Source organism: Leuciscus leuciscus (genome assembly GCF_965113295.1).
Source record: "Leuciscus leuciscus genome assembly, chromosome: 13".
Classification (NCBI taxonomy): domain Eukaryota; kingdom Metazoa; phylum Chordata; class Actinopteri; order Cypriniformes; family Leuciscidae; genus Leuciscus; species Leuciscus leuciscus.
This window is the reverse complement of record NC_138737.1, coordinates 19,325,024-19,348,441: the sequence shown is the minus strand read 5'-3', so window position 1 is coordinate 19,348,441 and position 23,418 is coordinate 19,325,024. Positions and strand designations below refer to the sequence as shown.

General features: G+C 37.1%; 1 protein-coding gene across 2 annotated transcripts in view; it reads left to right on the top strand.

Annotated features, from left to right (window-relative positions):
• mvb12bb (multivesicular body subunit 12Bb) overlaps positions 1-23,418 on the top strand; it is a 53,068-nt gene that overhangs the window by 5,373 nt on the left and 24,277 nt on the right. For both annotated transcript variants that reach the window (XM_082188053.1, XM_082188052.1), the window contains exons 3-7: positions 6,672-6,779; positions 9,334-9,430; positions 10,595-10,724; positions 11,446-11,553; positions 21,893-21,984. In XM_082188053.1, coding sequence (XP_082044179.1) covers positions 6,672-6,779; positions 9,334-9,430; positions 10,595-10,724; positions 11,446-11,553; positions 21,893-21,984 — 535 coding nt within the window. The remainder of the gene's footprint in view (positions 1-6,671; positions 6,780-9,333; positions 9,431-10,594; positions 10,725-11,445; positions 11,554-21,892; positions 21,985-23,418) is intronic.

The following is a 23,418-nucleotide window of genomic DNA, read 5'->3' as shown; positions in this document are numbered from 1 at the left end:
AATACTGTACTGTTAAAGTATATTCAATTGTCTTGTTAAAATGAATATAAATCTTCACAGTTAAAGGAGAACTCCGGTCAATTTTAACATTGAGCAAATTTTTTTGTAAATTTGGAGTGCTGTCAGTACAGAGAACAACGACAAAGATCGGTGTTGCCTACACCGTGTTATCCTCCTTTTAAAATTTGTACCGTGTTGACTTCAATGGGGCACGTTTTAAATCTGCTTTTAGCCTCTTAACATCCTTGATGTGTCATTACAAGTGCCCAGCCATTGTGAGTGATTCCTTCAGAGTGAACACGGGTGAATCTGACTGCAGTAGATGTGAAAGATATGAATAAAAATGAAGTTAATTCAGCCAGCGCACATACCTGTATTTTCTTCCTGTTTTCGGTCGAAGTCCAGAGTAGTCGATTGTCGAGTTCACGCGCATGATCATAGATACCAAACCTATGCGCGTGAACTCGACAATCGTACTTTTGTACTTCCATTACATTTTGTAGTATTTTGCAGTAACTTATTGTCCACAAAAATAAGTAGAAACACAACATTTTACTGTTTTTAACTACAAAAACCTTGTGTAATTCACACTTTTAACTATAATAATATAATATAATAATTTTGCAATACAATTTAATGTATTTTCTTGTAATATATATATATTTAAAGTACATGGTAAGGTAACTAACATTTAACAGATCTTGCCGTGTGTCGTGGTTTTGGGTCTTTACGTTTAGGGTTAGTACACAAACTCGTGTCATGTATTTTATGTTGAAGTTTGGTTGTCTTGTATTGTGAAGTTTGGTTTCCCAGTTTTTTTTTTTTGTGTGTTCAGGTGTGGTCTGGGCTGAAAAATTTAAATGAAGTCTTTTTTTATGCCCTTCCCTCGCTAACTTCCCTCTGTCTTGTTCACTCTGATGTACATCATTGCTGACTTTGCACAAGTGCCCACTACTGGCGGAACCCTTATAATGTGTTTGCCCTTTGCCACAATGGCAAATTTACATTGCAAAGGCAGCATAGAAGCGCTTCTGTAGTGCCAATAATGAGCGTCTTTACACAGACAGTTTAATGCTGCTCAGAGGTGGCATAATTGCATTTAAACAGAAATTTTAGCTGCATGCATATTGTTATACAAGGGGCTTAAGTGGGTCAGAGCAGACATCATTTAGTCTGGCTTTTATGCTGTATTGTGTCTTTACACATAATTTTGAGCAGGCACAGAGCAGCCTTAACTCAGGGATGTACAGATGCACTTGGAATCCACAATGGAGCTGCTTTATTATATACAGTCTTTTAAATGTGTTTTATGCACCATTCTGTTGGCCTGGATGTGTTTGGGCTGTTTGATAATAAAATATATAAAAAAAAAATGACATAAACGAAAATAACAATACAATAAACTATAGCAATAAGCTTAACTCTTTCCCTGCCAGGGTTTTTATTAAAGAGTTGCCAGCAGGTAACAGCATTTTTGATATTCACAAAATGTTCAATTGCCCCCAGAATCTTTTGTAGTATGAAAAGCTGAACATTCAAAAGAAAGAAAGAGCCTCTGCTTTAAAATAAAGTTTTATTCTAGCTTCATGCATTCTTTTTTTATTAACACCTGAATATGGGTAAGTGTCATTAAAAAGAAAAGCAAAATTTTTAGCAAAAAGCTGAAAAAATCTTGTTTTTTCAAAGACTATGTTTGGATGGTATTCAGAACGATATTCAAAACTTAGATGCCGTAGATCGAGTCCATCAACACCCCAAAGCTTCACAGTCCTATAGCTCGTCCTGGGTCGACATTTCATTCGGTAACGTTGGGCAGTTTTGATTTATATGCTGTTTAATGTTGATGATCACATTATTTGCATCTGCTTACATATGCTATTGCTTGTTTCTGCTTCTTCCCCGTCTGTGTTTTAATACGGAAATTCTGTACTCTTTCAGAAGATGCATAATAGAGCCTCCTACAGTATAACAGTGAAAACACAGAAAGCCGGGAAATTTCGTAAACAGAGGCGAAGTGTTGTCTCATAAATGACAGAAAGTTCCTTCAATGGCAGGGAAAGAGTTAAGGTAGCTATAAGTATTATGCAGTTAAATGACAAAACAACTAATATCATACACGAGATTAGTATGGGGTGGGACTAAATTAAGCGCGATCTGCTGTGATGTCACAATCATGTTGCATTGTGGTCTATGGATCTTCCTGAAGTACAGTACATGAGTAGACTCACTCCCTCTGTTAAAATCGAGAGGTCAAGGGTCTGTCCAAATAAACTTCACTTGCCCACTTGATGAAGTTGAACGCACTTCAAAATGGTGGTGGGGATTCCCCTGAGGGGAATAGCTTAGGGAAGTTTGCGAGTAAATGCCTAAAAGTGGACTTAAATGCAGCCAAGTATTGTCATAGATTCATTTGTTTGATTAAGTCTAGTGTATCTGTTTAGTTGTTATCTGTGACTGGTTATCATTTGTTTGTCATGCCATCTAGTTTGTTCTCAGTTTACTCAAGCCCTCAGGTTTCTCTTATCCTATATCAGACATTGTTCTGTTTTGTCAGGTATTAATTGGTAAGTTCTTTTTTTTTGGTTAATATCTTTTCATGTTGTTCTGGGTGGTTCTTCATAAATAAATCTGCATTTGGATTCAGTTTTCAACTTGCTAGAGCCTTATTATACAGTATACAATTACAGTTTTACTAAAAATTAAAAGTTGTTTTATTTACTTCCCTTCCCTGAAGGCACACACATTATTTATTGACATGGTTTGGTTTGGTTTTTCGGCTCTTCCTCTGGCTGGCTCTGAGCCGTGAATCCTTCGGCATATATCCTGAGGATAGATTTTAACAACTCTTTCAGATGAGGCCTCCAACAGAGCTTGGCACCAGTGCCCTGTGTTTGTTTAGGACTCAGATGGCACTGACACAAGGGTGGCTGGTTCTCCAGCGCTTCTGCAACTCTCAGCAATCCCAGAGCGCTGAGAGGGGAAACTGGGACAACAGTATCAATGGCCTCTAGGAAAATGTTTTGTGTGTGTGTGTATCTGTTGTGTATGTGGGTGTGTCTCAAAAAGACTGAGAAAAGAACCAGGGAGGAAAGAGAGAGGGGAAGTTTTGTGAATAAAACAAAGCACAAAGCAAACACTGTATAAAACAAGACTGCGTTAAGCTTACGGGCAGCTAGAGTTCTTCCTCTCTGCTTTCCTCTTCTCCCTCCGTTTTCTTTCTTCTCTCTCTCTCACTTCCCGCCCCACCCACCAGTCCCCAACTGTTGCCGTCTCTGGCGGGTTGTCTGTGGGTTGGCATGGTGCTGGGGTTCTGCCCACTGGCGCTGAGGATCCGGTGTACGCCACATGGCATCAACGTGTTCTCAGAGGCCCTGTTCCGCTTGGCCTTTCCCTCCATCACACGCAGCAGGATGCAACTGTTTCACTTTGTTCGCACAAACAAACACATTTATTTATTAACTACCTTTACACAACAAAATATATATGCAAATTGAAATATTTGATGTTTAATAGCTAATTATCTTAAACTCTAAATATCAGCCTTCATTTATTTATTTATGTATTTTATTAACAAACTTAAAAAAAAGATCATTTGAAATTATCAGCTTCTGTCAATGCATCTTACTTTGTTTGCACAACAAACATGTTTATTTGTTAAAAATGTTATGCAACCAAAGATAAAAGAAACTTAAACGGTTTGTTTGTTTTTAACCACTAGTTTTAGCAAGTGTTCTGAACTTTGAGTAAGTTGTACTCTGATTATCAACAGCTTCAAACAGAACTTATTTGTCTTGCTTTGTTCGCAAAAACAAACGTAACCTTTTTTTTACAACCAAATATAAACAAAAGCAGATTTTTCAGTAGCTAGTTTTAGCAAGTGTTTGAACTTTTGACCCTTCTAACAGTACTTGAGTATCCAGCAGACTGCAACTGTTTCACTTTGTTTGTGCAAACAAGCATGTTTATTTATTAACAACCTTAAATGGCACCTATTATGCCCCTTTTTACAAGATGTAAAATAAGTCTCTGATGTCCCCTGAGTGTGTATGTGAAGTTTTAACTGAAAATACCTCACAGATCATTTTTGACAGCATGTTAAAATTGACACTTTTTGGGGGTGACGAAAAATGCACTATTTTTGTGTGTGTCCCTTTAAATGCAAATGAGCTGCTGCTCCCGGCACAGAGGGCGGAGCTTCAAGAGCTCGCCCTTCAGTCAAGACAATCTCATCTCACGGAATGAAAATATCAGAACAGACACTCTCAGTAACATTAGCAGTGTTCAGTTCGAACCGGAGTTGGACAATGATGCCAACAGAGCCAGAGAATATATGCTGCATGGGTAAAGTTTAGTTTAATTACGGTTATAACTTATTTTTCATCTTGCTTTTACCCACTATTAGTACACATTTGTTTTAGTCCAGAAAATCACAGTAAGAGCTGAATAAACACAGTATAAGTTGTGCGCATTAAAGTCTTATTCATAAACTCTCTCTCTCTCCCTTGCGTTATCATCAACATACACAGCGAATTACACAAAAACACTCATTACAACTAACAGTAAACTTACAGACCTTTTCAGTTGGTGCTAATTAAACTGGTAAACTTTATATCTGTAAAACAACTCTGATGAACTGTAGTAAAGTGCGCGCTATCCCTTTCATTACTGCCGTGACCAGTATCACTCTGGAAAAAAAAGCACTGGGTGGATTTGTATCATTATAGGGTGGTTGTGTAGTGTACACACACTGCCAACACACATTAATGGTCAAACGCCATGTAAAAGTGAATTTTGCCTAATAGTTTTAGCAAGTGTTCTGAAGTTTGACTTTAAACTAAACACATTTTTCACTTTTTTTTTTTTTTCAAACATCTGTTTATTTATTAACTAACTTTAGACAACTAAATATGAACAAAAATTGTAGTTAGTTTTAGCTAGGCTTCTGAACTTTATCAACAACCTCTAAACAGACACAACTATACATCAGCAGACAGCAAACCACAAGACACAGAATACTTATATTTAAGCGTCTTTAGATTTTATTTAAATCTTTTTTTTCTGAGAAGTAGAGATGTCTACCCTCCCTCTTCTAGCCCCAATGCTTAGCAACTGTTTCCACATTCAGGCTGCGTTGCCTGCCCCGGCTGCACGGTGGCATACTGACTCCTTTGGTGCCTGGTTCCTCCCTGTTTGACTTTGGGCTTCACAGCTCCAGCTCTTTGTTTACGCTGTCAGGAGGAGCGGGGCACTGACCTGGAAAAAGTGTCCAGGACGGGTTGTCTTGTAAAGGGGGGAGGGAGACGGGAAGGAGAGGAGGATATTGTGGTTGATGTATAGACTCCTCCTGAGAGCTTTGGTCCTAGCCAACGTCTGCGGATGCTGTAGCCCCACCACACTCTTGCTGTCTCTGTCCACCAGTCTGTCTGTTTTCCTGAGTGAATAATGTATGCCTGTCAAGACCTCACATAAGATCACTTTAGTTCACTTTAAAGTTGAATTAAAGTTAAAGGTAGCAAACAGCATGCAAAATTTTACTTTCTTAAATTCTAATTCGAAATAACTTGTATAGTTGTTGTAAATGTATTTTTTTTTTATAATACATTTGATTTTTCAGTATGAATAACCCATAAACATGTTATCATACACAACATATTTTCAAACATTAATTTACGTCACCCAATGTTTCTAGAAATACCTCATGAGGTATTTCTAGAAACATTAGGTGATGTAAATTAATGTTTGAAATGCCATCTTTAGAATTTTGATTTAATTTATATACCCATTAAAAGTTTCAATATAATACAACTACTATAAAAGATATGCCACTCGAGTGAAGCAAAAAGGCAGAGATAACAAATAGCATGATGATGCATATGTTATCCCCCCCTCCTGTTTTTAAAATCTTCACTTACATGTTTATGCTAATATTCCTTGTAATGGAATTATAATATAATATAATATAATATAATATAATATAATATAATATAATATAATATAATATAATATAATATAATATAATATAATAAATTAGTTTTCTGAAAACAATGTGGTGGACATTTAGTGGTTTTGATGGCTGTTGATTTGACAGTATTTGACTTATACTGTCCAATAAAAGCACTACAATTAAATATATTATAGGGTACTTACAAAAATGTGAAATGCATTCTAAAATTTCAATTATATTCCACGTATCACAATTTGGTCACAATTTGTGTCTTGTGATTGTTGAATTTCATTGAATTGCAATCTAGTAAATTCCACTTCCTTTCATTGCAGTTCTAATTCAACATCCTTTGGCAAATTCCTAAATCGTGACTGCCATTATTTTACTGTATTTCAGAAAAGCAGCTGCTTGATCTCTGAAGAGCACAATGAAATCTCATTTAGCTTGTTCAAAGGCCTTCTTTGTGAGGTCTTGTCTCATCCTTGTTGTCCCATGGGGGGTTGATGGTATTTTTACCCTTTTTAGGAGGGTGAGGATTCTTCTGCACTTGCGTAGGGCTCTAATGAGATGGAGTGAGAGCTCTAGCAAGCTTTAATTAAGCCAAGTAGGCGCATAGCAGGGCAAAAAAAAAAAAAAAGAAGGAAACATGCACATCGTCCATACATTAATTTGATCTCACCTCAATGCATTCTCCTCTCTGTGTATTTTTTTTTTTCTTTTCACGTAGGTTGCACAAACAACAGATGGCTTCGATGCCAACCTGTGGAAGGACAGCATATTCAAATCCAAGGTCACACGCTATCTCTGCTTCACCCGAGCTGCCACATCCAAAAATGTAAGTGAAAACGTGTAAGTTTTCGCATCATAGCAAGTTTTTCTTAACACGCCGTCATAAAGTGTGTTTGCTCCGTTCGCTTCAGTCCATCCCTCATTAGGGTTCTGCTTAGATCTTTGATCACAAATTCCTTCAAAATATGTTCTGTCCTTTAAAGTGAAGTATCTAAACCGAATGCAAATACTTCTCTGCATTTAGAATGGTTTGAAGTCCCAACATGGTTGCATTTGAAAATTTGTTGATGATCTCCAGTTCTCCCGAAGGAATTTGGTTTATGATTATTCATAAACGCAACTCTCCACGTTAGTAGTTTACGATTTCATTTGGCTCAATTAACCTGGTCCCTATAGACAGTTTGAATACCTCCCAGCAATTCATCAAAGATGGAAAAAGCATCCAAAAAATGTCAAACTTTTGGTTATGGGGATTCTTGCTTATGAAATATGACACATCAAACAGCCATCCAATATGCTTGCTAAAGGAGCACCTATTTTAAAATATTCCTCTGTGAATTGGAACTATTTGAACATTTCCCTCCCATTCGGCTGAGCTAAATTGAGAATGAGTGTCTTTTTATGTGCAGGTATCTGTCTCGAAAGTGAAACAGGTGGCCCAGTCATGCTGTTTAGGTTATCGGTCTTCATTTAAGCTGAACAATGGAAAGTTGAGATGTCCTACCTTTATTGTTCCTCCATTTGCTGTGTAAGCGAAGGCAACACATAGCATGTCTTTTTAGAAAACAGTCTATACTTTATCTCTGTCTTGGATTGAAATCCCTCAAAATTATCTATTTATTTATTTATTTATTTATTGAAAGAAACTCACCTTGTGTTCATAATTGGGTTTAACCTGCTGATAGGTTTGCTTGTAGTGTTTGTGAGGATGACAAAAATAGGCTGTGGCTAATAAGCTTTGGTGGGTCATTGTTATTCAGTGTTGCATCTCACCAGTGCATCTGCTTTTTCCTTTAATATGCGCTGTTGCCACAAAATGCATTTCACTGATTAATGTATGAATAATTTTAAAAAATATATATTTTAAGCATATATATATATATGAAGACTTCAAATGCTAAAGCCTCTAAGTGCCATCTGAAATTTTCTTCTAAAATTAGTATTTTTATCAAGCTCGTATATTTAAGTTCAGTAATTTCACTTTAACGGCAATTAATAGGTAATTTTCATTGCCATTAAAGTGAAATAAGTGAACATAAACATACAAGCTTGATAAAAATTATCATTCTAGAAGGAAATTTCAGATGGCACTTAGAGGCTTTTGCATCTGAAGTCTTCATACATATATATATATATATATATATATGAATGATGATATTAACATTTGACATTTGAAGAATGTGTCCCGACCACAGTGAAGTCGTAAACTCATCTTAATACTTGGTGAAAACAGGGCAATTGTTTTAGCAAACTCGCATTCGTTTTGTGAAATCAAGTCCCGCCCTACTTTTTAAGGTGCTATATTGTTATCATTGCAGGAAAACTACTGTACATCTTCTAAGATCCATATTATGAGATTCAGAGATGACGTTGCAATCCACTGTGACTGGTTTACCTACTGTAGGACAATTCCTGCCTGTTGATCAAGTTAAATGAGAGCTGCAGTTTTAGTATGTAGCACATCAGTCCCCTCTGCCATCTCTCCAGCATGGAGTCTTAAAATGTGTGTCTGCACTGTTTTGAAGTCCCTGACGTTAATAATACATGGCAGCGCCATCAACAAAGGCTATTTTGTCTGTCAGTCAAAGTGGCCCCCACTGTAATTGTCTATGACAAAAACAGATTCTACAGAATTAGCCAGTGAATTATGTGGTGGGAAGTAAACAGTTTGTGATTTATCATACTCAGGGTTGGAGGTAGATGGCCCTTTGTCAGGTCCTGATGGGAAAAATCTCTCCCGTGTCTTTTATTAAAAAAAAAAAAGTGTTAAAAAAAAACATGCCTCATGCATAGTAATAGCATTCATCCATATTTGTACCCTCAAGTCAGAACTATGAATAAAAATGGTCTGTAGTGGTAATAACTGCCGGGTAACAATAGCGACGGCATCCAGAATGTCGGACTCATCACGTCACGCTACGCTAGCTGCACTCTTTCAGGGCTTTTGCTGGATTATTGCTATTTATTACTGCGAAAAATGGAACCATAATGAGTCCAGTCTGGGAAGGCTGAGGGAAAAAGTCATGCTTGAAAATGTCAACTAAACAGCTCCTGATTGTTTTCAAGTACTCCCTGTTCTGAAGCACAAGCAATTTGGCCTGCCACCGACTGGCCCTAGCGCTGGGCTGCCATGTCTGAAGATGATGGCTAGCGCACAGGTGCTCGCATGCTTAAAAGAGGGCAGCGATTCAACAAAACTGTGTGTGCGCGTCTGCAAAATACTACAGCGGCCTTTCATTGTAGGTACAATCATGCATAATTGAAAGCCGCCCACTTTCAGACTTAATTTTAACCCTGCAAAGTGCTTTTATTAAACAGGCTCATTGTTATAATGGTTTAAACTCATATAATCATTATTATATCACTACATTTTATGGCAGAAGCAATTATGCAACGTGGTCGTGGACATGAAGTTGATTGACTTGAAGGACTGTTTGCCAGAGGGCTTCACTCCGATCCAGGACACCACGGATACCCGTAAGCAGTTTCCTTCAAAAATAAACTTTTTTTTTTGTGTGTGCTTTCCTCCCCTCTCTCTCTCTCCGTCTCTCGCTCTCCCTCCCTCTCTTCTCTGTAGTCATCCTGAGGGAGCGCTTCTCCAGAGGTTGTGAATGTGAATGTTTCATGGGCTCAGGTTTAGCTTAATTTATGATAATGCGAGAGAGTAAAATAAACATTTTGCCCCGAAGGTAGGAGGAGAGGAGAACGATGAGTCATTGTTTATCTCTGCCAGAACCCAGCTTTTCTTTATGATGTGCTTATTTATTTATGTATTTATTTGTGCAGAGCGGGAGTGGATGGTGGTTATCTAATATTAATGAAATGCATTCCCTTGATGCTTTAGTGCTTTTTGAGTGCTATGTATTTCTCCCCTTCTCGTCTTCTCTCTTCTCCTCTCACCGCGCCTTTGAGAACGCCGCAATATTATTTTGGCATTGGGAGTGAGGGCAGCTTGTTTATTATTTTCATTATTATTGCATTTACACGGCCCTCGCCCCGGCGCCGCCTCAAAACGAATGGGATGGGCTCAGGAGTAATATGGCCGAGTCTGGTAGCAGGTTCTGGAGGAATGACTAAAAAGAAGATGGAATCTCATTGGGCGCTGGTTTTAATGTGCCACTTTATTGTAGTAAAACCATGTTTAATAGATGCCTCAGCCACTATATTGCCATTTCACTCTAAGTCAAGCCCCTTATATCCTTCTTACACACTTGACACTGAAGATTCCCCTCTAGCTCCCAAAGACATTTTTATGCAATTATGATGGGCTTTCATATACTTATATGATGTTTTGAGGCTGAAGGCACATACACGTTGCATTTATAAGGTGTTCAAATATTAATGCATATATATATTTAGCTAGTCTGTCTGAATAAACCTTTGGGAAATAGGTAGTTTATATATATATATATATATATATATATATATATATATATATATATATATAATATGTAGTTAGATTGTTGTGTCATTGTTCATAAGGCTTCCCAAGGACAAATAGGTCAGTCGATATATTTGCGAAATGAGCCTGTGTCTGTAAGTCACATTTGAACTCTGGTGTAAATGTAGTTAGACTGCTGATAAATGAAAGACATAATTAGGGCTGTTATGTTATGACTCTTATATCTCTTTCTCTCTCAGAGGAGCAGGCTTTGAAGAAGGAGAGGCTGTGTGTGAAGCTGGTCCCCAGGAACAGCACCGACACGGCTATATGCGATGTGGTTATACAGGGGAAATCAAAGCACAGCCTTGCTAATTATACATTTATAGGGTAAGATATCATATGTTTGGATAAATCGAGTGTAGTTCATATCACAAACATGACATGTTTTCTGAGAATTATTTGATTTAGATGTTTTGGTCACTATTCCTTCTGAGGGTAAAAAATTACCAAAGTAAATATCCTGGAGCCGTGTTTATTTTGCTGTCTGAATCGTAATTTTTTTAACCGAAGTGGATTGTTCTTCTGGTCTGTCTGTTTTTTATTTTTTATTTTTTGTTTCCTCTAGTGCCCGTCAGTGCCTGCGGCCTGCTTCGGGCATTATGGGCGCTTGCTTTACTTGTGCTGCTTTTCCAACAGCTTTTAAAGCCACCCCTGATATGTCTTACAAATGTTAGTATTTAAATTAGGGATGGGAATTTTGATAAATTTTTCATTTTGAATACTGATAGATTTCAAAAACGAGTACTTGAGTACTCGGGGCGGGGTGTGGCGAAAATGAAAATATTTTAATTAAAACACTTATTTGCGAAAAATAAGCATCTTAAAGGAATAGTTGCATGAGGTGAAACTGAAGAGTAAATGAACAGCAGTAAACTGAAGCCCGTTTTATGAAACATCCTATATGAGTTTAATCAGATATTCTAGATAGACAACATAAACTTAACATATGCACAAAAGGACCCAAATGCAAGTGAACTTGAACTAGGTTGAGTATCAAATCAACAAGTTAAATGTTCTTGATAATGAAACAAGCTGGGTTTGTCCACAGAGAGCTGAACAGTTTGGGGATTTGGTATCAGCTGGGAAAAGTCACTAAGTCACAGGAGACGACGCACAAAACCTCCTCTTCCTCTACAACCTCTCTTGATGTCGTCAGGTAAGAATACATATGCTATAAAGCCTATTTTAATAGGATATTCCTTAACTCATGAGGAGAAATGATTCATTGTCATTGGGTCTCATCGGATGTGGGATATTCCAACAGTCTGTAAAATTAAGTTACTATGTATGTAGGAAGTTGTAAGTTCCACCTTTTCGAGTTGAACAGAATGCAGCACGAGATAACTGAGTGTGTTTCCATCGATAACACGAAGTTCAGCTCAGACAAAAAAGCCACGAGGTGAAGAGAGACTGCCACGAGGAGAGCTCAGTCTGTTGTCTGCTCTGACACACAACACAAATACACAGTCTGCCCAGCAGCCATGCACATAAACACACAGCCTGAAGGGAAGAAGACAGAGAGGGAGTGTGACTTTGTACCTCATCCAACTCAAACATGTCAATTATTTATGAGCAGGAAGTAGAGGGGTTTTTCCTCTGTAAATAGTAAATAAACAATCACTGTTCCCCTCCAATGGTTGGTAGGAGGGGGCATATGGATGGTGCCAACTGAAAGTGCTAGATTTAAGCATGCCAGAAGGTAATGAGGGTCCTGGCACTGCAGTTAGGGCCAGTGCACATAAAGCTTAGATGGAATTTTATTTCTGCAAACTTTAGCCACTTTATATTTCAATACCAGTTCAGTGCTTGAGGATTTGATAGATAATGTAGTCTGTTTTGTGTTTCCTACTTTGGAAGTTATAGTTGTTGGTTAGTCAGTCGACAACTCATTATCTCTGTTCCAAAACCTAGTCATCTAACATCCTAACAACCATGGAATCGAAAGTGACTGATCTGGAACATAGACAGCAACTCTGTGCACCACACAAATTGGACAGAGCAAACTGATACATGTTGTTGTTAGCAGGTTGCTAAGCTCCCAGTGTGTGATACCAATGAACATACAAATATGCTTAATTAATGAACTATAAATATTTGGTATTTATGAAACTCTTGATTCTTTTCAGTATATTCAGTGTATTATTCATAATAATCATCTCGTCTGCCATTTTAAATGTATCTTTATTTGTATTTATTCTTAAAAAGCAGCATCATTTTGTACATCATTCCTTTCAAAGTGCCTTTTAGTGCACTCAAACCTCCTGGGAAGTTTGTTGTATAAGTTGTGAAGTCATATTTGTGAAGTCAGTCAAATTACTTTGGGTAGAGCAAGATGGTGATGTACCTTTTCTACAAAACATACTTAAAAATGAAAAATAAAGAATGCATATCAGGTTTGTTTTTGCTTTTTTATTATTCAATTATGAAAGTGCTTTAAACTTAATTCTAATATATTCGATCGTAATTGTACAATACGATTGTATTTTGTACATGCAACTTGCAAAATGCAGTTTTTATTGTTAATGAAAAATCAAACAAATATTTCAACAAATTCACTGTCAAGACTTGTGCATCCATTGTGTCTGGAATGTTTTCTCACTGACGTGCCTCTAACTTGACAAGTCAAAAAAAAAAAAGATAATTTAGAATTTCTCACTTCCTCACTCATAAATACAATCTTTCCAAACAATGACTCAAACACATTATTTGCATTGGTATTGACTGTGTAGTAATCTTGCTTGATTTTGGAAAATAAAATTTGTCTTTCTACAAACTTCAGTGAACAAACCGTGTATTGTCAGGTGAATGATCAAACACACAGGTACCTAACAGTGCTGTACAACATTTAAATAACTTTATATTTTTCCTTCAGTTTTGTCCACTTCAAATTAAATATGGCGTTGAATCTGACTTGGGCCAATTCTCACATAAATTCTCTGTGATCATTGGTCGTTTTTATCCCGCGATGAGCGTACGATTTTACAGTGGGGTCCACTTGAAATATTTTCTGAAGTTTTGCTCTTTGAACCTTTGCTCAAGACCGACCTCTGAAATCTACCGTGGTTTCGTGGCTTGAATAAAGCCCTTTGTGCTGTGTATTTTTTTGGAAGGGGCAGCTATAAGGGAGAAGCGTTTGATGTCTCTGACTCATCCTACATCCAGTCCCACACTTTTCACACACTTCCGTCTCACCCTGTTAATTCTTCACTCTTTTGAAGCCACTTTTCAAGTTGGAGAAGAATAAATTGTACCTCCAAGCGAGGATCCACGCCTCCCCACTCCGATACCTGCTGTGATCACAGACTGTGCACTTTGGTGTTATTACATTTCATGCTCTTACTTCTGTGTGAATGTCCAACCGCAATATGTGAATCTGTGAAAAAGAACTTGGTTAAGAGGCACAAGAGGTAACCAAGTGCTTTATTGAAGATGTTTTCCGATTAGCTTCCACTTGAGCTAAATGTATTTGCTAAAGAATAACACTTTTGTTGCTTTTAGTGCATGTCCATGAGCTTTGAGGTCATTTATTGTTCTTCTAAAAGTTTAAAACCACTCACTTCTGGCTAACAATAGAATGTAGCAATTCATGTTCAAGGCTGTGACACAGTGATGTTATGGTCCACTAAAACTATTTAGTATAATTTTCAATAATTGAAATAAAGCTGAAATTGAATAAAATATAAATAGACTCAATTGACTCAAACGTTAACTTGAACGATAATTAGAAGTGGTGCCTTGGCAACTAACAGAAATAAAATTGCTAAAGCTGAAATAAAAATAAAGCTAAACAGAAATATAAAAACATACAATAATAAAAATAACAGAAGTACATAACAAAATACCTAAAACTTAAACTAAAATTAAAAAGGAAAATTAAATGATAAAATATAAAAGTTAGAGCTAATTCAAAATGTTAAAGGGGAGTATTATACCCTTTTACAAAGTCTTGATTTTGTTCTTGTGGTGTACTAGAAAATGCTTTCATGCTTGATTGTTCAAAAAACACAATTTTTTCATGTATTTTACATTATTACAGCTCATCTCTCCAGTCTGGTTGAATGCGTTGTTATTTTTTTTTTCTTATACTGTAGATACAATGTTATCCACCATTTAAGCATATGGTAATGCAAACAGTAATCGATCACAAAATCACGGATAATTTTCCTACGGGGCGGTGAACAGTCTTACAAAAGCAAGAGCTTAAAAAAGCTAAAGTAAGCACTACATCAATACTGTAATGTTAGTTAGCAGGCTAGCGGAGGCAAAGCTTTGCCATTCGTTTACATCATAGCTATCATAGCAACTACATAAAGCTTATAATTGGAACTGTTAATAGAAAACACAACTACAAATAATAAGACATGCTTACAAGTTGTGATCCATAAACAATGGCTACGTCTTTCAAGACAAGCTTTCTGCGTATAGCCTGCATCGTACTCTCTTCTGGAAGCTGTTCTCCGTAAAATGTGCACAGACAAACGTTGAGGTTGTAATTCAGGTACAGTGTTAAAAATTTATTTTAACTTCCCTAAGTATGTCAGCCTTAGGACAAACTTTTTCCACCGACAACAACTCTTTCTCTTCTCTAAAGCATCCCGACATGGCCTCATCCCCTTTGTTGCGTGGGTTTCTGTAAATGCCGTTTGTTGTAGTCCTTAAAAAGTGATTTCTGTAAAAGAAAATATCTCCCTTTGCATTGAACTTTGAGCGTCGTAACTTTGCAGATGTTGTTTATGCTCAAACAGCAACATTACACACTAACTAAAGTTAAAAAAGTGAAAGTATAATCAAGGACCCCTTTAATAAATATTATTTTAGTAAATGATACCTTAGTAAGCTAAAGGTCATCAAGGTAAAAATATGTATTTTATCAAAAAAAATTGAATTTGATTTAATTTATTCAAAATAACATGTTATATACTTATTTTCCCTCTGTGATGTAACCAAAAATGGTATTAAAGATATCAGAATATGTTGTCACAGAATGGCAAAATAGAGGCTTTAGAATAGGAAGCCTGCGTTCATGTCGCATTACAAGGTTTGATGCTGTTCTTGCCTCATTTCACACAAACTCTGCGAGCCCATCAATGTTTACTGTTTGTATGACTCTTTTAAGACGCCGTCAAATTTAAATGCCTTTTACAGTTATATGAAGGATGTTTTAAGCATAGTCAATAAGGAATAAATGTTTAATGACCCGCCCTTTAACTTTGGATGCTGGTGGTTCTGCAAATAAACCTTTTTGCCTCAGGCTACAAGGACACTAATCACTGTGTTTGCAGACTACTGAGTAAAGTTGTTCAAATCACAGTTTCCCTTGCTGCCTGTTTGAAATTTCAAAGCATTTCCATGAATCAATTTTTTTTGTGTGTCCATTTCTCCACTTTGTCTTGCTTATACTAATATTAATGCGTATGTGTACATTAAATGTGCAACATTTTATTTGTACTGACAGTCTTATGTTTTAGGTGTTAGCATTGCACTGTGAATACTGTATCTGGCATCAAATTGCCTGGTGTCAAGTTTGTGACCCCCATTTCATTCAAACTAGGCCCGTTTAATCCAGTTCCAGAACCATAGATTTTAGGGTTGTTGTTCTTCAGGGTGAGCTCTTTAAAGTCTAAAACAGATCTTCTTCTCCCCTCTTTGCTGCCATTTGTCGTCCTGATAAAACTGTCATCTCTCGCTCTGAAATCTGACCTCTAGATTGACAGAGAACATAAAGTTGCCTTGTGTTAATATTTCGGTTTCTCTTTTTCTTCATAGAATCAAGGTTTCAGGCATTTCTCTCTGAATGATAGGGCAATATACAGTAAGGCAGGGAAAGTTTTTATATCCAAAAGCCGAACAGTATAAATGTAAAGGTCAAGCATATTCCCCATTGTGAGCAGGAAGATTTTTTTATGCCGTCCCATGATTCACTCCACTGATTCACTACTGGAGGTCAGTAAATATACGACCACATTGGCAACTTTGAAAGAACTTCAAAAACAAAAAATTACTTCAAAAAAGTTTGCAATCTAGATCAGGGACCTTTCACTTTAAGAAATAAAAGACCACCCTGTTAACATATTGAATCAAATTAAGTGTTGTATTTTAGGTCTATGTGGTCTGTAATAACAGGCGTTTAGTACCATATATTTGTATACATCACAGGATAACCTTAAAAGTTAGCCATTTAATTTCTGTGATATTAGTACCATCAAACCAATTATATGTTATTTAATTTATACTTTTTTTTTTTTTTTTATAATAAAATATATCAAGTAAATGTTGATTTTATTTTAGATAACTTACATATTGCCAAAATTACAGGAATTAAAGTTGTGATCTCAAGAAAACAGCAAAGACAAAAGTTATAATATGACAGAAAATAAATAATAATGCAAAAAAAGAATGCATGTACTCTATGCAGCGTAAGAGTAGCACTGATGGACGGGTGTCAATCTTTCCGCTCTTTGTTGGTTTCAATGACCTCCGTGTCACCTACTCAACATCTGCACTCCAAACAATGGCTGATCTACCAGTTCTCAAGGAAGGCAGGGCTTGTACGAGATCTGTTGTGACACCATCCTCAAATGTGTTTTCCAGACACTTTTCTGTGTACCCTTTCCCGGAAAGCCCTAAAAAGCGTGCAAATTTCCATACACATCAAGTAAACTCAAACTGAGCAGTGCCACAAACAATAGAATCATCAGCAAAGATCTGTGGCTCTTTAGAGATTCTACACTCCCATATTCCACTACGGAATTCTTCAAGATTCTTCCTTCTCCACACCTGACATGGAACTTTAAGTGGGGTAATGACAAGCGGGAAAGCCGCCACTGCAGAAAGCAGCTGTCTACAAGCCGTAGGTTGTGTGGGCTGCCTGCTCGGAGCGAGCGCTGAGGTGTTGTCATCGAGGATCTCGGATGAGTGTCAAAACACCGGCTTCCAGATTCCTCTCAGTTCGCACAGTATTATTTTTATATATAGTTTTTATCCCAGTCTTTGCCTCACCGAAGGCTTTGGCAAATTTGTCCACAGTATGACAGATGTTCTAGACGTCTCCTCCCCGAGACGGACTTGTGCTTCCGCTTCTACGTCGATGCCTTCTTGAGTTTCTCATCAGCCACCCGTGGAGATTCCAGCATGTGGGATTGGGCTTTTGATATTGAGGTTACTCTGACTAATTGGCTCCTTTTACGAGCCTCTTGAAATTTTCTGGGTTGTAATTTTGCCTTGCCTGTAAATACTCTGGCAACTCTTTTGGTTCGTGCAACAGTTTTAAAGTACATGAAATTGTGTTCCATTTCCTCATTAGTGTAAGTCCGAGCACAATTTCGTCTTCTTTTAGTCTACCTACACCGCTCGTATGTGCCTGTCTCCTCTAATTTGTCCAGTCCTTCATCCCAAGTCAAGCCTCTTCCTCCTCCTACCAGGCATTGTGATATTCTTGAGCGCTTGTCTTTGTGTCCACTTGTCTTCCATTTGGCCTTATTAGGAATCAACCATCAACTGTCCTCAGTTTGTGCCTCGAGACCTTCGTCTGTCTTCAAACTCTGATCTTTCTTGGCCTCGTCGTAATCCGTAGATCTAAGTGGAGCATGTTGAACATCTAAAATGTCTTAAGATACAGAATCCGTTTGAGGCTTTCTCCCTTTCTTTTTAACGCATGTTGTTGTGTACAAGCTGCAATTGTTTACATCTTAATCCCAGTGCTGTTTTAATTCTGGGAGGTATTATGGTATATTTAGATATTCAAAATTGGGATTTGTGTCATTGTGGCTCTGATGGGTTTGAATGATGATTAATTGTACTCAAAACTCCAGTGGCCGACGTAATGCAAGCCTCGCGCTGCCGTTGATTATGTAGCCATGTTTATATTTTAAGAATTAGTTGTGTAATTGATATGCCATATGCTACCCTAACCCAATGTACCCTAAAATGTAAAAAGCAAAGAATTGGGATTGAGTATGGTTACACTGTTTGACAGCTCTGAAGATTGGAAAACGCTTGCTCCTGCAACTTATATTGATTCAAGCATATATTTTATTTCACTTTTTAAGAGGCGGCACAGAGACAAAAAGTTTTGGAGATGTTTTTCTGGGTGCTTGACACTGACACAATGAGTTGCTCTATATAAATACTGCATTTTAAACATACAAGATGTTAGATAATCTTAAAATGGTCACTTTTCTAAAGACCAACTCTTATCTCAATTTTGACCTTATCAAATTGGTGATGTTTTACGTCCAAATAGATTTGTGTGTCGTAAACAGGCTTTTCACTGAATATATCTCATTTCCATTTTCTGTATCGCTCGGTATTATTCGCTATTGTTTTGGCTTGCTCCAGTGACTGGGGTAGTTGAGGCCAGTTTCGACGAAAGAGCATCCGGACCATCTCCTTTCAGTTTATGGCTGTTTGTGAAATGTCTGGATGCGCGTAGAGCCATGTCCCCGGCTTTCTCTCCCCACTGCGTTCGAGTCAACCTTTGCAAACGAAGGGAAGTCTTCATTAAATGTGGCAATCGGTTCCACAAGATTGATGCCAACCTTTTAAAAATTCACCATTGGGCCGAATTGAACACGGGCAAATGCTGATGCAGATGAACAGGGAGAAGTCGGCCCCATCGAGAGAAATAAATCTGAGTTGCAGGCTTCAGTTCATAAATACCACAGGCTGTCAGGAAGCATGTTTTATTGCCTCTGATAGAAATTACTGCATTTATTTATCTCATCACACCTGATAGAAATGCAGAGTAGCCACTCAGGACAGACCTGTCTTCAGTTTACTCATGAGCTGACCCACAATTACCATTCATTTATTCGGATGAATATGTACAGTTGATCTCTGGTGGACAGTGTTTGACTAAAAAAAGTGCTTCCAGAAAGGATAGATGACTGTTTTTCTAATTTGGCTTTTGCCTTTGCATAGCAGATTTCTGCGACAAAGTAACCAACTAGATTTGCATTTGCATCCTTTGCCTGGCCCGAGCACTTCAACCATTTCATCTATTTATTTTTCAGACATACCCGTCCTCCATTTTCAACATCTAGGCATCTCCTGCTTTGCATTGATATCACATTTCAGAAGCTTTTCCAACATCCACTTCTGCACTTACCTTCCTAACTTACTCTCAAACTCTGGATTCTCCCGCCGCCTAAATGACATCTTACTCCCCTTGGCGGTGTCACTTTGCTCCTAATCTTCTTCCAAACATGACTCCGTCTGACTTTAATGCATCTGATGCATCCTGTAACCTGTTGGAGATGCTCATTTGGTCTTCAAAGCATGTCTAAAGCAGAATTATGCAGCGCTCCTGATGCAGAGAAACTCAGGCAGCGAGGCACTGAATTTATTGATTCCCGTGAGTGAGTCAGAGAGTGTAATTCACCAGCGCCTGATTGATGAGGAGAGCAAGTTCAAACTGTCCATGAAGTGCAGTGCATGCTATTTTTGCTCTTCCCCAAAACTTTGATATGGTTAAGCAGTTTGATTTGAAATCATCAGAGGCTTCTTTTGTTTATGCATATGTTATTCTAATTTTTTTATTGTAATATTATTTAAAATATTTTATAATAAATTGCATTTATTCAAATATAAATGTAGTAGAAGTAGTATTTGTTTTTGTTCAGTTTACAATTAAATTGAGTATATTTAAATACTAGCATTTATTATAAAATAAATAATAATAATTAGTATTATTATTATTATTCATAACTACTACTACTACTATATATACTACTATTGATATTTACATAATTATATTCATTACATTTCGCTATTGTAAATTATTGGTTGGATTCTGATCAGATAATTTGGTTTGCAGAATCTTTTTAGCATTACCACAAAAGTATTAGATTCATTGGCACTCCTATGGTATAAAAGGAATCCAGTGTGATACTCCAAGGAAAAGTAAGTCCAACACTTTAGCTGGCCATGCAGGGTGACACTAATGACCTTAACCACAGACACCCTCCTTGGACTGATGAGGGGTGTGTGTGTGTGTGTGAGAGAGAGAGAGAGAGAGAGAGAGAGAGAGAGAGAGAGAGAGAGAGAGAGAGAGAGAGAGAGAGAGAGAGAGAGAGAGAGAGAGAGAGAGAGAGAGAGAGAGAGAGAGAGTGTGTAACTGAGTTTTAGGACTGTTTCTGGGCTTCTGCTGCTGTTGTTGATCTGTGTGTGTGTGTGTGTGTGTGTGTGTGTGTGTGTGTGTGTGTGTGTGTGTGTGTGTGTGTGTGTGTGTGTGTGTGTGTGTGTGTGTGTGTGTGTGTGTGTGTGTGTGTGTGTGTGTGTGTGTGTGTGTGTGTGTGTGTGTGTGTGTGTGTGTGTGCGTGTGTCTGTGTGTGCGCGCTGACCTACATTATGAGGATACAAAGTCCTAATATTTTGGTGTATTCAGGTTTCAGGCCACGCCCCCTACATTAGGACATGGCAATGTCCTTGTAATTCAAAACCCAAAATAAACAAAACGATTTTTATTAAAAATGTAAAAATGCAGAAAGTTTTCTGTGATGGGTAGGTTTAGGTGTAGGATTAGTATAAGGGGACAGAATATACAGTTTGTACAGTATACAAACCATTATTCCTATGGAATGTGTGTTATTTTATTTATACATTTTTTGTTTATTTTATAATAAAATATATATCAAGTAAATGTTGATTTTATTTTAGATAACTTGCGTATTGTGATCTCAAGAAAACAGCAAATAGACCACCAATACCAAGGTGTGCGTGCAAATGTCCCCACATGGCAATATCCGAAATCTGTGTTGGGTAGGGTTAGGGTTAGAAGATAGAATATGCAGTTTGTACAGTATAAAACGTATTATGTCTATGGAAAACCAACGTGTGTGTGTGTGTGTGTGTGTGTGTGTGTGTGTGTGTGTGTGTGTGTGTGTGTGTGTGTGTGTGTGTGTGTGTGTGTGTGTGTCTTATAGCATCCTGTCTCTTAACTCTTCTTATTACCATGACTCCATGACAACCGCTCACTGGCACCTAAGAGCCACAGACAGGGAGGGAGAGAAAATGGGAGGTTAATGATCAGTGTGAGTCAGTGATTCACAGTAGTTAAAGATGGAGACCCACCATCAATGATTCCTATTACATTTATATTCTAGCTTTAAGAACTTTTTAAAGAGCTGATTAAGGTGTGGATCGCAGTGTTTTTGTACAGTCCCAGTAAAGTATGCCAGATCTCAGCAGTTTTGATGCATCATTCACAACTTAGCACTTCGTAGACACTTTGAACTGCACGGTGTAAATTGCATTCATGACAGATTTTGCAGCATGTGTTTGCGTTGTTACCTGATTCGCATAATTCCCTCATAATTCCTCAGGCAGCATGTGCAAATAAGCAGTTCTATCAGTGAACACTGAAATTCTAGAAAGCAAAAACTTTTCTATATAACACTGTCTGTGAATATCTCCTTCTAGAATCTTTACATTGAATATAGCGTTTCATTATTGCCTGTCTTTGCACATTGTTATTGAGTTTTGCCTCTCTTTCCTAGACAATTCCCAGAGTCTCTGGCCAGTCCCACTAAAAAGAACATCGTCAGGCCAGATTATGAACACCAAATCTACAACATATACACCAAATCAGGTCAGTCCCTCTACAATGTAACTTATAATTTATAGAGTTCAACATTTTGTCACTACACAACCTTCCATTGTCTTGAATAAACTTTTGCAACATCCCTAGGACTATTGCTAACGTTTAGGTGAAAATTACACCGTCACACCACGACGTGTGCACTTCTACGCAAACATTAGGGGAATGAGATTTGTGTACTTCAGGAAATCCCACTGACCACCATCGTCCTGCAGATCTGTCTTTTAGGTCCAAAATATAACTCTGAGTTTAGACTGTGAAGGCATGCTCATGTGCTTTTTTTCTGGCTGGAGAGAGACACCATGTGGTGAGGATGAGCTTATCTATAGTACAGGGAAAGATATCTTCCTGTACTGAGGTGCATTCAGGTCCAAAAGAAACATTTGGTCACACCTGTGGTGTGAATTCACGAGCCACAGATATTTCGGTAACACCTTTATATAATGCAGTATTTTTAATGCATGAATAATGCCTTGTAATTCATCTTATAATGCATTGTTTGGTCTCATGAATAATTGTAACCACTGTTATAATATATTATAATACTCATGTTACGCCTTTAGAAAGTAGAATGCATTAAAGCACACGACAAACAGCCAATCTCAGATGTAACAAGGAATCTGCACATATTATAATGCATTTTAACTTTGGTTTCAATTATTTACGAAAAGATATAATGCATTATTATAACATACATTATGAATACCTTTATAAACCATTATACATTAAGGCTTTAAGTGTTATCGATATTTCTTATGTGCTGTTTTTTGAGTTATATATATTTTTTTAAATAATAGTTTATGATTGCAGATTGTTTTAAAAAATGTATTGAACATTGATTTAGCCACAGAGTTTGTGTGAAAATAAATCATAAAAGTTGTTTGTTTAAAAATCTGTTGGCGCCCCTGCCTTTTACCCCACAAAAGGGGTAAAAGGGTCACTAGTGTGGGACAAAAGGCACAAATTATGTATACAAATACTTTAGCTTAAATAATGTTTTACATAATGTTTAAGTTAATACTTGTTCAAAACAATCACTTTAGCAAAGTTTGCACTATTTTTGGTTTATTTTGATATATAAAATAATACATTTTTGTTTAATAAATATACTGTCATTAAAAGATTTTTGTTTTAAAAATACAGAAACAAGATCATTTAAAAAAGTAATTCTGAAAGCATTGAATGAGATCCCATAATAATTTAATAAAGCTTTACAGTAGTAACAAATAAATACTTTTATTAAATGATATGATTAATATCGTATTTTTTTATATTTTGCTTTCATTATAAATATGGTGATTATCTCTAAGATGGACACCCAACTTGATATATGATATTTCCCATCTGAATCTGGAAATGTTGAACAAATGTAAAAGTCTGCCGGCTATTTCTTATGGTAAATATTGTGCCTTTACCCCAAATACC